Here is a 14,324-nt window from a genome sequence, read left to right on the forward strand (position 1 = left end):
AAAAAAAAAAAAAGTTGAAAGAGGTCAATCAGCCGCAACACTTGTTTTTTTTTTTTTCAGATCAGGTGTCACAGAATCACATTCACAAAATAGTGGGATAACATTAACACACTCACACACATGGAAACATACATGTGCACTGAAATGTTATCACCACTTTCCCGCACCTTTATCGATAAAATATGTTTGCAACTTAAAAGCTACGTGACATTTCTTAGTAGCAAGGTGGCAACGTCACTGTTCTTACAGCAGTTAACATGAAGCAGCTTTGCTATTAGTAGAGATGCTACTGCTGAACACACACACACACACACACAGGTTTGTTTTTGTGAAAAGTGGGGACATCCCATAGGCGTAATGGTTTTTCTACTGTACAGACCGTATATTCTATTGCCCTACACCAACCCTACCCCTAAACCTACCCCTCACAGGAAACTTTGTGCTATTTCAGATTTTCAATACACTCCATTCTGTGTGATTTATAAGCGTTTTGAAAAGTGGGGACATGGGATAATGTCCTGAAAAGTCACCTTCTCCTTGTAATACCTATGTCATACCCTTGTCATTATTGTCTGAGTCTTGAATACCTTCACATCAGTGACTAAATCCTCCATTACTAGCTTTAAAATCACGTTTCAGCTTGTTATGAGATACTTAATAAATTAGAGTTTCACTTTATTTTATGGTGTCATTGTTGCAGTGTATTTATATATTTAAGAACTGAGTAATATTAATTAACAATTACTTAATTATTAACTACTTACTAATAAGGGGTTGGGGTAGGGTTTGGTTTAGGATTATTGCATGTAATTATGTATAATTTACTGTTATTAGTATAGTAAGTACATGTGATGTGTAACAAGGACACTGTAAAATAAAGTGTTACTGTAATTATTCTACAAAAAAAAAAACTGAGGAAAAAAAACAACTTTTTTAACGTAAAACATCTGAACAATGTCTTGAGCTGTGGTAATTGTAGTATAAGCAGAATAATTAATGATGGGCTGTTGAATTATTGTAAAACAATGCAAAACCGAATGCATTCATAAAGCAGAGTGGCCATATACTTACCATAAAACTTCCCATAATCAATATTTATAATCAGCATTTACCAGCATGTTCCTATTTATTGTAATATTTTTAACTGAAAGCATCAGATGTGGCTAATGAGAAAGCTTAGAAAGCCACCTCAGTAACACTTTCTACAAAGCCTGTATTTAAAATTTATTATAAAGGTCTTGATGCATTATAATGCATGCATAATGACTTATAAATAGGGGTGCACATTTTCAGCCTGGTTCTCATAAGAGCACCTGGAGATTTGGTTTGTTCCTCACACATAGTGTGACCCATTAAATATATGTATATATTTATGTATATGTATATATAGCAATCTTTTATTTTAGCGGGTTGCTGGTATATGCACTGTGTTTAACTCTGCAGATTGAAGAGCGTCAGTAAATGAAATGTCACAGTTTTGCATTGTGCTTTGAAAACTGCAGCTGATAGCCTAGATTTATGCTTTCAGTTTGAATAGAAATCTTATACAGTATTACAGTTTTTTTGTTAATTGTGCATTGACAGCTGTCAACCATGTCAGTAACGCAAATGAGCGGTCTAAACTTATTTACACAGTGCATTTTTTTTTTTTTTTTGGTCGTGCATGCGCACCTGCATACCACTTATGTGCACCCCTGCTTATAAACAACCTTATATTATGTTGTATCATATGATAAATAATCATAACAACAGTTAAAATACAATAAAATGCTTACCTTTTTGTGGCTGTAACTTTTAAGAGTATGATGCATTATAACACCAGAAAGCCTGCATTTATAATGCATTGTAAGGTTATTCTTAATGCATTATAATGAAAAAGAAAAAAAAAACATGAATCTCATGAATAATCATAACCACAGTACTAAATACTTACCTATTTGTAGTTAGATATATTAAGACTATGATTTACAACAAACAATGAACATAATTGTATCCACTTAGTTTATAATGGATTATATATCCCACATTTGTGTATCTTTTACTTTCATCTTGATATTGTTTACTTAATAGATAATTATTTATTTAGATAATAATATCTGCTCAGTATCGTACTACATCCACTTAAAGCAAAGTGGCAAATCACAGTCTTCTTTCAAACATCCAAAAAGCTTTATAATGTGCTCATAAGATTTACAAGTGGTCTTTGCCTGCTTTAAGTAAAGTAACAAAGAAGGAGTCCGATGACGTCACGGAGCTGAGAGGGTAACACCCCCTTACGTGTTTTGCGGAAAGAACTAGATGCAGCTCGCTCAGCCTTAAATTAAATCTTAACTAGAAAGGCGGAGACCTCGTTGCTTTTTGCTAGGCAGAGACTATACGAATACGGTAATAAGCCAGGCCGTTTGCTGGCACGACTGGCAAGGGGCAGGAACGAGGCAAGCATGATTTCATTTGTTAAGGATGGCAAGGGCAGTTTCACTCATGATTCTAAACAAATTAACACAATTATGAGAGAGTTTTATCAGAAGTTATACTCATCAGAGACTAGTAGGGATGCACCGATACTGGTCTCCTGTACTCGTACTCGTTAAAATGCCCCGATACCAAACGCCGATACCACACAGCATGTGAACAAACAAAGAAACACCGACAACAGAACAACAGACAGCAGAAAGGAGTTAAGGATGTCTACTACGAAGTATTTGTATGCAATGAATATACGCATCATTCGACATTTTTTCGACTTTTAACTAGATAAAAAGTTAATTTCACATCTGTTTGGAGGTATATTTGGGAACAAGGACGGGGGTACTTTTCCGATTGAAAAAGGTCCAAAATCCCAATGAAATCTTGGATGGCAGCACATGCGAATGTGGCTACTCACTTAAGCTTACACGCAAAGTCACGGAGTGCATCAGCAAAGTTTTGGACGAGAAACTGTCAACATTCACGAATGTTTTGGATGCTATCTCGCAGCGCGTTGAAGACAACACTAAACGTATTACTGACGCAGAGCGCCGAGTGTCTGACATTGAAGACACCGCGACCTCGATGGAAAACAAGTACTGGAAAAAGTGGTATCGGTGCATCCCTAGAGACTAGTGTCTTAGCTGACTCGTATTCTTTTTTGAACCAAATTAAACTTATTAGTTTATCTGAGGAGCAACGGGCAGACCTGAATAAGCCCATCACAAAGGAAGAAGTGTTAGAGGCAATTAAGGCTCTGAAAGGTGGCAAAGCTCCGGGCCGTGATGGTTTTGGTCCGGAGTTTTACAAAAAAATTAGCAAATTTATTTTAGAACCTCTAGCAGACATGTACATTGTTTCATTTAAAAAAGGGGTGTTTACCGGCTACCTTAAACATGGCATATATTTCATTGATCCAGAAAAAAAACAAACCATCAGATGAATGCAGTTCTTACAGGCCTATAAGCTTATTAAATGTGGATTGTAAGCTGTTATCCAAGCTGTTAGCAAGAAGACTTGAATCACTCCTCCCTCAACTAATAAACCCGGACCAGACAGGTTTTATTCAACAAAGGTTGTCATATTCTAATGTCAGAAGACTGATAAACATAATACAGTATTCACAAATATCCAAAACTCAAGTGCTTACCGTTTCCTTAGACGCAGAAAAGGCGTTTGACCGTGTGGAATGGGCATATATGTTTGAAGTGCTGGGCAAGTTTAATTTAGGTACAGACTTTATTAACTGGATTCGGACTCTATACTGTGCACCAACTGCCTTCACTCTCTTCCTTTTCCGTTGGGGCGAGGTACAAGGCAAGGTTGCCCTCTGTCCCCTCTCCTTTTTGCCTTAATTCTGGAACCCCTTGCAGAGACTATCAGAACTCACACTGATATCCAGGGGGTTGAGATTGGTCAGTCAGTTCATAAAATTGCATTATATGCCGACGATATACTTCTATTTCTTACAAATGCGGAAACTTCTATTCCCACAGTTCTCAAGACTATTGATTCTTTTAGTTTGATATCGGGTTATAAGATAAATTATGATAAATCTGAAGTTATGCCCCTAGGGGGAGATATCTCTACTAGCTCCTTGTTAAGTTGTCCTTTTAAGTGGTCTAGAACAGGTCTCACTTATCTTGGAATTCGACTTTCACCTGATTTATCAGAACTTTGGAAACTTAACTTAGCCCCACTTATTAAAAGTATAAAAGATGATTTAGAGCACTGGTTTAACCTACCCATATCTTGCATGGGGAGAATTAATCTCATTAAAATGAACATCCTTCCTTGAATATTATATCCCATGCAAATCAACCACTCTGGTTTCCTAAAAAGAATATCTCAGATTTGGAAAGAAGTTTTTCAAAATTCATCTGGCAAGGGAAAAAGCCAAGGGTTAAGATGAAGATCTTACAACTGCCAGTAGATAGTGGTGGACAGGCATCACCTAACTTAAAGTTTTACAATTGGGCTTGCCATACCCGTACAATTCTGAATTGGCTGCATTCTTATTTGAAATCCCAGCCCTGTGTTGATGAGTGGGCGGTGATGCCATACTCGTTGTTAAGTCTGCTTACGAGTAGTAAGGGCCTTAAGTTATGGCCTGAAATTAAAAACAACCCTATCATATTCAACACAGTTAAAGTATGGCAGGACATTATGAAATGCGCAGGGAGAAGGGGCTTTTTGTCAGGTCTGACACCTTTGACTGGCAATAGAGATTTTCTCCCTGGTGTTCAAAAATCCTTATTCCATAGATGGCATGGAAAGGGTATAAGAGTGGCTGGTGATTTATTTTTAGATAACACTTTAATGTCTTTTAACCAACTAAAGGACAAATTTGAGCTTGAAAGTGGTAGTTTTTGGGGATACCTTCAGATTCGCCATTTTATTAACTCTGGTAACCTCAAGCCTACTGGGGAAATGCCTGTATACTGCGATATAGATGATTTTTTGGTTGAAAATGACCAACACATGACACCTTATTTCAAAAGCTTATCTTCTTTTTTATTCAGTTGATCACAGTGGTATTGATCATATTTGGCGTACTTGGGAGAAAGATCTCAGTACTGAGTATATCGATGACGACTGGGTAGATACAGTTAAATCTATTAGAAGTATATTTACGTGCAATAGACTGGTCGAAATGCAATACAAATTATTGCTAAGACTCTACATTACCCCACGAATTCTGAATAAGATTAATAGTAATCACTCTCCATTATGCAATAAATGCCAGAGTGAAATTGGTACTTTCATGCATTGTTTTTGGCATTGTCCAGTCATCACAAAGTTTTGGGAGGGGGTGGCACGGAAGATGGGGAATATTTTAAAAATAAACTTTACCAAGGACCCTGGTTTTTTTTTACTTGGCTTGCCAGCAAAAGACATTGCTTTAACCGCTAACCGGTTTGTACTCTGTGATAAGCTCCTGTTACTCGCTAGAAAATGCATCCTTATTGAGTGGATTCACTCTAGACCCCCATCACTTTCCCTTTGGTATCGAGAGATCTTCAGAATATTGCCTATGGAGAGACTAACTGCAGTGGTTAGGGGAGACAGTGCCAGGTTTGAAGAGATGTGGGGGCCTGTTATGGAACATCTTCCAACCAGTTTACAAGAGATTATATTTAAGGGGAGATTTGTATTTGAATAAGCATTCCTTTTTCCTGAATAACTGGTTTACTTATACTGTATGAGATAGAATGTTTTTTTTGTTGTTTTTTTTACCACAAATAAGCAAGTATTATTACTGTTGTTAAGATTATTCATGAGATGATACAACATATTATAAGATTGTTTATAAGGCATTATGTATGCATTATAATGCATAAAGAATTCCCTTATAATGCATTATAAATGCAGGCTTCATAGGAAGCGTTACCAAAACCTCATTTTGAGTAGGCTTTGCAAGTGTGCATATGATGCAGAAATGTTTTGTAGGAAGGCTTTGAAAGTCTCTGACCTCTTACTGCTATGTGAGGAAATTAAGAAAAAACAAAAACAGCAGAAAGTACAAAATGTCAAAATGCTGTGGAATAAAAATAAGATGCAAACTTTTGTTCAAAGCTGTTGCTCTACACTGTTAGCGGCTGAGTGAGTGGCTATTTTATAAAAGCAGTAATTACTTCATTATTTTGGTAATTAGCTTGCGAGTTCATTTTTTTAAAGCGGTTAAAGAATTGAAGTACATGCTGCAAAAAGGTGCTACTACTATACTGTCATAGCCCACCAAATATGTCATTTTAACCTCCTTGTTTTAACCGTAGTATTCTATTATTTAGGAATTTATTTAATCAATGATATTGTAATTAATGTCCCTAAAGCAGATGGCATAATGGTGCACTTCTATCCCTGTGATTTTTCAAATGGCAATTTCTGCTTTTGGAAGCACCGCAGGGGCTTAAATTAATCGAGAGAGATATTTCATGCTGTTCTCTGGAGCTGTTTGGAAATTGACTGCATTTACAGTGAGAGAAAATGGAGACGCAGAGAGCCACAAAACCGGAGGAACACGTTCAAAATGGCTGCCAATTTCAGTGTGTGACTCTCTTGGTCAAGTTTGCGATCAGTAGGCACAGCCGTCATCAATGGACTCTCGAATGGTCGAATGCTGGGCTTGCTGAAATGTTGCCAGATTGTGTATGTGCAGGCTGTTTCTTTCTGAACTGGATTGAGTAAAAAAAAAAATAACTGTTGCTCTTGTCAAACCTGTTTGGAACGAGACATCCAAATCCTCGGTTGTTTTTCAGAGTGGGCAAACTTTCTAAAATGTGTGGAATTTAAGACACTAGATTGTCAGCACTGAATGTTCCCTTTCAGTCGGTCACTACGAGTCACGTCGTGACCGACGAATTGGGATATCGCTTCGATAGACCAATCTACTTCGAGTGTAAACTAAACGAGCCAATGCACATTGGCATGCAATTATTGCATCCAGCTGCCGCTGATGGGAGGGCACGGAGAGTTGCGGACGGACTAACGCCGGACCTCAGTCATCCTCCTCCTTCGCCAGACGGCAGCAGCGGGCGGTTCGAGAGCCCCTCCTTGGCCGATTCCTCTGAGGAAGAACCTACTGACTCAGAGACGGGGCACCGTTTGGCACCCGTCACCTGGACGGGACGCGGAGGTTCTAGGTGACCTACCGCAGGAGGTAGTGAACACTATCACTTCGGCAAGAGCACCGTCTACGAGACACGCTTACGCCTTGAAGTGGAACCTGTTCGTCGAGTGGTGTTCTTCTCGCCGAGAAGACCCCCGGAGATGCCCGATTGCGGTCGTGCTTTCCTTTCTGCAGCAAGGGCTGGAGCGAAGGCTGTCTCCCTCCACCCTCAAAGTCCAGGTTGCTGCTATTGCTGCGTACCATGACCCGGTGAATGGGAAGTCCGTAGGTAAGCATGACCTCGTCATCAGGTTCCTTAGAGGGGCCAGGAGGTTGAATCCTACCCGGCCCCCCTCTATACCCTCTTGGGAACTGTCTCTAGTGCTAAAATCACTACAGCAGGGCCCAAATCGAGCCTTTGCATTCAGTTGAGCATTGGCTCGTTTAGTTTACACTCGAAGTAGATTGGTCTATCGAAGCGATATCCCAATTCGTCGGTCACGACGTGATGTCTCCGTTCCCTCCTTCAGGGAACGAGGGTTACCATACGTAACCGAGACGTTCCAGCCTGTTCCCATATCATTTTTGAGTTTAAATAATATCGGCTTTGGCTAAATCTGTGCTATTTTCAAGGAACAGGAAGCCCATATGGCATCATAATATTTGGGAAAGGAGACAAAGTTGGCTGTAAAAACTTGGTTTTGATAGTTCCTCCAGTATGCTCAGCTTTGGGAGCTGGACCTCTGATAATCTAACCAGAAATGGGCACCCGTGCATCGCTGACCTAACCCCAATTTGCCAGCTACCCGGTCTGCTCTCGCTCCAAGGGCACCCCGGGTGGAGCTTCTCCCCCTGTGGCTCGTTCATGTGCTGCTTGATGCTGATAAACTGTTTCTTCATCTCCCTCCAACCGCTGCGATACCTTTAGCAGATTAACTATGCAATTGTGCATTGCCAGCGTTACCTGGCCTCTGTTCTAATCTTCTAATGCTCATCTGCTGCTTGAGATAATGTGCTGTGCTGGAGTATTAGGGCTTTGACTGGACAAATTATATCTCAGTATTTTTAGTGTTTTGATGATATTCAAATATATCTCTGGATGTAATTATTATTATTTTTTTTTATAAACCAATATTTCAGCCTTTGTTACCAAGCAGATACACTACCATTCATGAGTTTGGGTAGATTTATTTTTCTGGAAAGAAGTATTTTCTGCTCACCAAGACTGCATTTATTTGATCAAAACTGCAGTGATAACAGCAATATTGTGAAAAAGCATTACAATTTAAAGTGCCCCTATTATGCCATTTTTACGGTTCCTGATATTGTTTTGGGAGTCTCCTACAATAGGATTACATGCATGCAAGGTCAAAAAACGCTTTCATTTTCTCAGAATATGCATTTAATATCACCTCATTTTCCAGCGATTCTCAAACGATTCGTTCGAAGCAGTTCTAAGATTCAGTCTCTCTAAACCCCTCGTTTTCGTGAGCCTGCTCTGCTCTGATTGGTCAGATGGCCTAGGCTGTTGTGATTGGTCTACGGTGTACAGGGCGTGTCGGAAACGATATGCCTATTTCAATAGTTCTGTATTTTGAACGCTCTATAGAAAATATAAACATCTATTATTTATCATACTTACAGGTTGTGATTCAGTGGAGCAGCTGGTCCAAATAAACAGGATGCTGATACAGCAAGTGTTTTGTGAATCCCGCATTGAACTCCCCGAGATTAGAGAAGCAGTCGTCAGTAGAATGACGTGTTTGTGGGCGGGGTCAAGTTGTTCGCGGCCGGCCAGTGTAGAACATTATGTAGAGCAATGTAGAGCATTATGCAAATGTGTTACCTCGCGACGTGTAGCCGTCACGGAAGTGGGATTCAAATTACTAACGACTCGTTTCAACTGTTCAGAGTCGATTCTTTATTTTGGGAGACAATAACTTTATTTATTGTGCACTTTCAGCTTTACAACTTTGCAGATCGTTTACATTCACATACAGCTACATTACACACTGCATGAAAGGCAGTATTGGAAATGGCATAATAGGGGCACTTTAAAATATCTCTTGCATCATTACTGCAGTCTTCAGTTTCACTTGATTCTTCAGAAATCACTCAAATATGCTGATTAGCTGCTTAAGAGACATTTGTTATTAATATTGAAAACATCAATATTAATATGTTCATATTTTTTTGTGAAAACCACAATACATTTAATAAATTCAATGTTCAAAAGAACAGCATTTATATTGTGTAACATTATAATATTGTTTACTGTCACTTGTGATCAATTTAATGCATCCTTGCTGAATAAGTTATTTCAATAAACAAACAAGCAAACTATCTAGCTAACTAGCTAACTAACTAACTAACTTATTGTCTACAAACATTTGAATGGTAGTGTATAAAAATATACATTAAAATGTAGTTAAAATAATAACACAGACAATATGAATACATAGTAATAAATAACAGTATGTATTTACATATATTTTTAGTAAACCATTTTAAAATGGAAAAGACCACGTAGGACCACTGTCAGACTTGTACATTGTCTAAATAAAACATAATAATAATTATGTTTTTGATATTTCACATAGCCCTAAATAGCAGAATTAAATTCTTATTTGTGTAGTTTTACTGTAATACTAATATTTAGCTAAATGCCGAGTTTTGTCATGAGACTTTAGATGGTGCAGGCTGATGGGTCTTTAACACAAACTGATGATATTCACAGTGTTAAACTTGGCACAAGCTGATTCATTCATGTTGCATACACAGCCAATGAGCTTTCTGCTTTACATTTAAATGGCATTCACGAGAGCATTTCTTAGCACGCTTTCAGAGTTCCTCTGAAACCCTCCACCTCCCCAGCTCCACCTGTATAGATCTGCTATGGGTTATTATATATGCTATTTGTGCAGCAACAGTATGTCTTAAATGCTCACAGCACCGTATCACCGTATGCATTGGCAGTAGCAAGTTCCTGTACTTGCTTTGCAGCAGATCTATTCCACAAAGACCAAATTTATTAACATTGTAATATCCATTGCCATGCTAAAATCATGATATGAAGTCATTGGTCTTTCTCTCACTTCCATTTATTGACTCTTTGTCTTTCTCCTCTCAGAGGCCTGTAAGGACCATAAGCGAGCTCTGGAGGTTTCCCAGCATGCCGAGGACATGGGGCTGATACTGGGGGCCTGTGCCGGGGGGCTGGTTGTTCTCATCCTCCTGCTGGGAGCCATCGTGGTTATTGTGAAGAAAGGGTGAGCATGTGTGCACTCAGATCCAATTAAAATCAAATCCAATTCTAGATGTTCTTCACAGTGTCACATTACACCAGCAGCAGCGAAGGCCAGAAACAGTAAAAAAAAACAGCGCGCAAAACTCTTTAACACAGCTTCAAATGTTTAACTGATTAAATTAGAGCCGGCTCCCAACTCACAGCTGAAATATTGCTCAGACATGACAAATTCTAACAGAATCTTCTGTTACGCTTTGGGAACAGCGAGGGCAGGTACGTTAAGTACCTCAGAACTGCATTATTCACTGTTATTATGTGGCTCTCTGGAATACTTAATTGTGATTGGTCAATAGCTGTATTCTGCAGATGCGCAATAATAAATGCTATAATGTACATTCAGCTGGTCATTACTTCAAAATAAAGGCCTTTGGTTTCATACAAGTAATCTCCACACTATGTTGAGGTTTATTTTGCTGTAATGACTGGCTGAATGTGTGGAAATGTGTTTTTCCCAAGCTGTAATTTAATGACTCATGTTGAATGTGAAGTACAGCTCTTTGGTTTACTCTCCAAGAGATGAAAATAAGTGTTTTCACACATACAGGTAATGCTCATGTGTGAAAAAGAGCATTTTTCACCCTTAAATGTTGGTAAATCATCTCCAGCATGGCTAAAGGAGTACATTAAAAAAGTTGCATATTAATACTGCATGTGAACAAAACCACTACATTAAAGTCAGCTATTTTCTACCAAAAATCAGTCATAATTTAAATTAGCATGGTCATTTTCAAATTGTCTCTGACATTTATAAATAAAAGTGTCCCCTTTATATGTGAAATGCTTACATGAGTCCAAAGCACAACATGTAAATTTAGCTAACAAATAAAAAACAAAAGACAGCTCATTAAGCATATTAAGCATAAAACATGTAAAGCTTGAATTCAGTGTAAGTTGCTTCGGATAAAAGTATTTGACAAGTGCATAGATGTAAATGTACTAGAAGAAAGGCTAACCTACATGTTTTTTTCTGTCTCTCTTCATGCTCTCCAGAAGGGACATCTATTCTTACCCTTACTACCCGTAAGTCATTCCCTCATCAGGTTCCATTCTTTTTTCATCAGCCGCTGTTGTTTAGCTTTGATTTATTGGAGATTAGCCACATTTTCAATAAGTCTCTTTGCTGTCAATATCTGCCCTGTTTTTTTAATATGGTGATGTTATATAGTAATGCATGTGTTATTGATCAAGATATGTGGCTTGATGAGAGGTGTGTTACTGCTTTTATACATTTTTCCCTTCAAATAAATGGATACTATTCCCCTAGACTTACATTGGAGATGTGACCACTGTCACATCTAGAAATAGAGATGATCATGACTTTTGACCAGTTAGCAACCGCCCTAGCAAAAGCATGGGAACATGCTACAACCACTGACCTGGCTAAGTCCCACCTACATGTTCTCTACATTTAAAGCTGTAGATCATATTTCTGCTGATTGCATATTTTCCACGATCCTCTTCTATTATTAATCCTCTCCACTCATTTTTATGTATTTTCTCTTTTCCTCTCATTTACAGTCCTTTCAGTCTCTCTTCATTTGTTGTCTTTCATACTCTGCAGCAGGAAGAAGGTGAACATAAACAAGGCGGTGATGACGTATCGCCAGGAGAAGACACGTAAGCTGGGGTCACTGGACTGCAGTACGACAGAGCACAGTACACTGCAACAGGACGATCGCACCACGCAGACCTTCATGGACTCACATAACTCCACTGCTAGAAGTGAGTACACAAACACACACAGCGGAAAGAGTTGCTCCTTACACATACAAACTTTAATTTTCAGACGAAGGGTAGGGGAAGTGACCATGGTCTAATACCTCAATATAAGTAATAAGGCCCAGTTACAGAAAACTGTATGATAAAAAAATAGGTAAAATAAATAAATACATAAAAATGTTAAGGCCTGTTTTTGATAATTCAAACCCTCCACCTCCCCCAGTTCCACCTGTCTATATATATATCAAACCCTCCACCTCCCCCAGTTCCACCTGTCTATATATATATCAACACACACACACACACACACACACACACATTCTCTCTCTCTCCAATATATAATGCATGTATTAGAACACAGGTGGACAAGTGAACAGTGTTGTTGAGATGTTTACAGTCACAATACACACCTATCTATTATGCATCACAATAATCAATCTCCACATATTACAGATCCTCCCACTGCTCTCCGAGTCTTGAGTCAGTGTCCTGATTGTCCCCTGGAACAGACGAGTGTTGTTGTGTGCCAGTAAAGTGAGAGCACTGGCTCCCTGCCTATTTCCAGATGTTTGTGCTTATGTCATGTACTTGGCTGTGTAGCACTGGTTTGAAATATTCTATTCTATTCTATTTCCCAAATTTAGACTATTGACTAGAGGTCTATGTGGGATGGATATTTTAGTCCTTCTCCCCCAAGATTCTGTCCAGCTCATGCACAATTTGTTGCTCAGCACACAAATAACATGTATAGCATTATGCACCTTTAAAAACATAAAATATATTTAAGTAGCTTTTATTTTATCTTGATTTTTTATATTTTACAGGAGCTCCTGAGTCATTTCTTTCTCCCACTTTCCACACATTCATCACTATTCCTCCCACACCCACTCTCAGCAATTAAAAACGTGTCCTGTGCCGCACTCTGTTGGGTCAGGTCCCGCGCATCCCATGGGATTGCAGACCTCTATTTCAAAGCTTTTTGCAAACACTTTTGACTAATTAGTTCAATAGTGATTCATTTGCAAATCATGCATTGCTAGTTAAACAACTGACAGAAATTGATTTCTGAAGATGATCACACTTTATTTCAGTAGTCTATTTTAGACATTCTACTAACTATAAGTAACTTTGCAACGTCAGTTATCTCTCACTGGAGTATTAGTAGACTGTCAGGTTATGGTTAGGGTTAGCAGAAATAGTTAGTAGAGTGTGTAAAGTAGACTATCAAATAAAGTGTTACCCAATAATATAATGAGGGAAAATGATTCTCTGATCAGTATACGGTTATCTCCATAACCAGACAAGGATTTATAAGTGATATTTTACTGGGACACATCAGTATATCTCTGGAGCACAGTAGTAAAAGAATCTGGCAACACCTTTACATGGAAGGCAGATAGTTAAAAAATGAATCTACACAGGCCATCTTCATCAAGTTGGACCAGCACAGCTTGCCCGCTTCTTACAACACCTTTCTAACATCTCTACCCCTGTAGTTTTGCTTCAATTCACACTCGCACAGCCACGGCGATTCACAGTATCAGGAAGACAAACTCCCTCGGCCGTTATGATTCACACCTTCAGTGAAGCTGCTCCCGCTGCAATTTGCAAGTTACCTTTGAGCGCACTGTAGCTTCTTCCCTTTGTGCCACGGTCTGTTTGTGTTTAGCTTTCTCTCTCTTCTTCCTCTTGCTCCTCAGATGAGCAGCGCAGCTCGGTGAACGAGTCCAGCAGCCTGCTGGGTGGTTCTCCCAGAAGGCACTGCAGGAGGAAAAGTTCTCCGTACCACACAGGGCAGCTCCACCCGGCCGTGAGAGTGGCAGACCTGCTCCAGCACATCAACCAGATGAAGACAGGAGAGGGCTACGGCTTCAAGCAGGAGTATGAGGTGAGACTCCGTTGAGGTTACGGTAGTTTTGACAAGCAATTCTGAAAGCATATGCCTGCTGGGTCAAATATAAAAGACAATGGCTTGGAGTAATGACAAACTTAGGAGAAACTTGAAGCAAAAGTGTTATTAGCACAAAAAACAGCTTTATCGGCTTAGGTGTTATTTGAAGAAACTACATTGGTTCCAAATAGTATTAAGACACTTAAATTACACTTAAATAATTTAACTTAGATAGATAGATATATAGATAGATAGATAGATAGACAGACAGACAGACAGACAGACATTCAGACAGATAGATATATAGACAGATAGACAGACAGACAGACAGA

The 14,324-nt window shown here is 38.9% G+C and overlaps 1 protein-coding gene across 1 annotated transcript in view; it reads left to right on the forward strand.

The window, feature by feature from the left end:
• Positions 1-14,324, forward strand: part of LOC107708701 (receptor-type tyrosine-protein phosphatase U-like) — a 266,276-nt gene that overhangs the window by 200,029 nt on the left and 51,923 nt on the right. The window contains exons 14-17 of the mRNA XM_016513005.1: positions 10,206-10,344; positions 11,373-11,402; positions 11,944-12,104; positions 13,802-13,989. Of these exons, the coding sequence (XP_016368491.1) occupies positions 10,206-10,344; positions 11,373-11,402; positions 11,944-12,104; positions 13,802-13,989 (518 nt within the window). The remainder of the gene's footprint in view (positions 1-10,205; positions 10,345-11,372; positions 11,403-11,943; positions 12,105-13,801; positions 13,990-14,324) is intronic.

Source organism: Sinocyclocheilus rhinocerous, unplaced genomic scaffold (genome assembly GCF_001515625.1).
Source record: "Sinocyclocheilus rhinocerous isolate Xijiao unplaced genomic scaffold, SAMN03320098_v1.1 scaffold54, whole genome shotgun sequence".
NCBI classification, from domain to species: Eukaryota; Metazoa; Chordata; class Actinopteri; order Cypriniformes; family Cyprinidae; genus Sinocyclocheilus; species Sinocyclocheilus rhinocerous.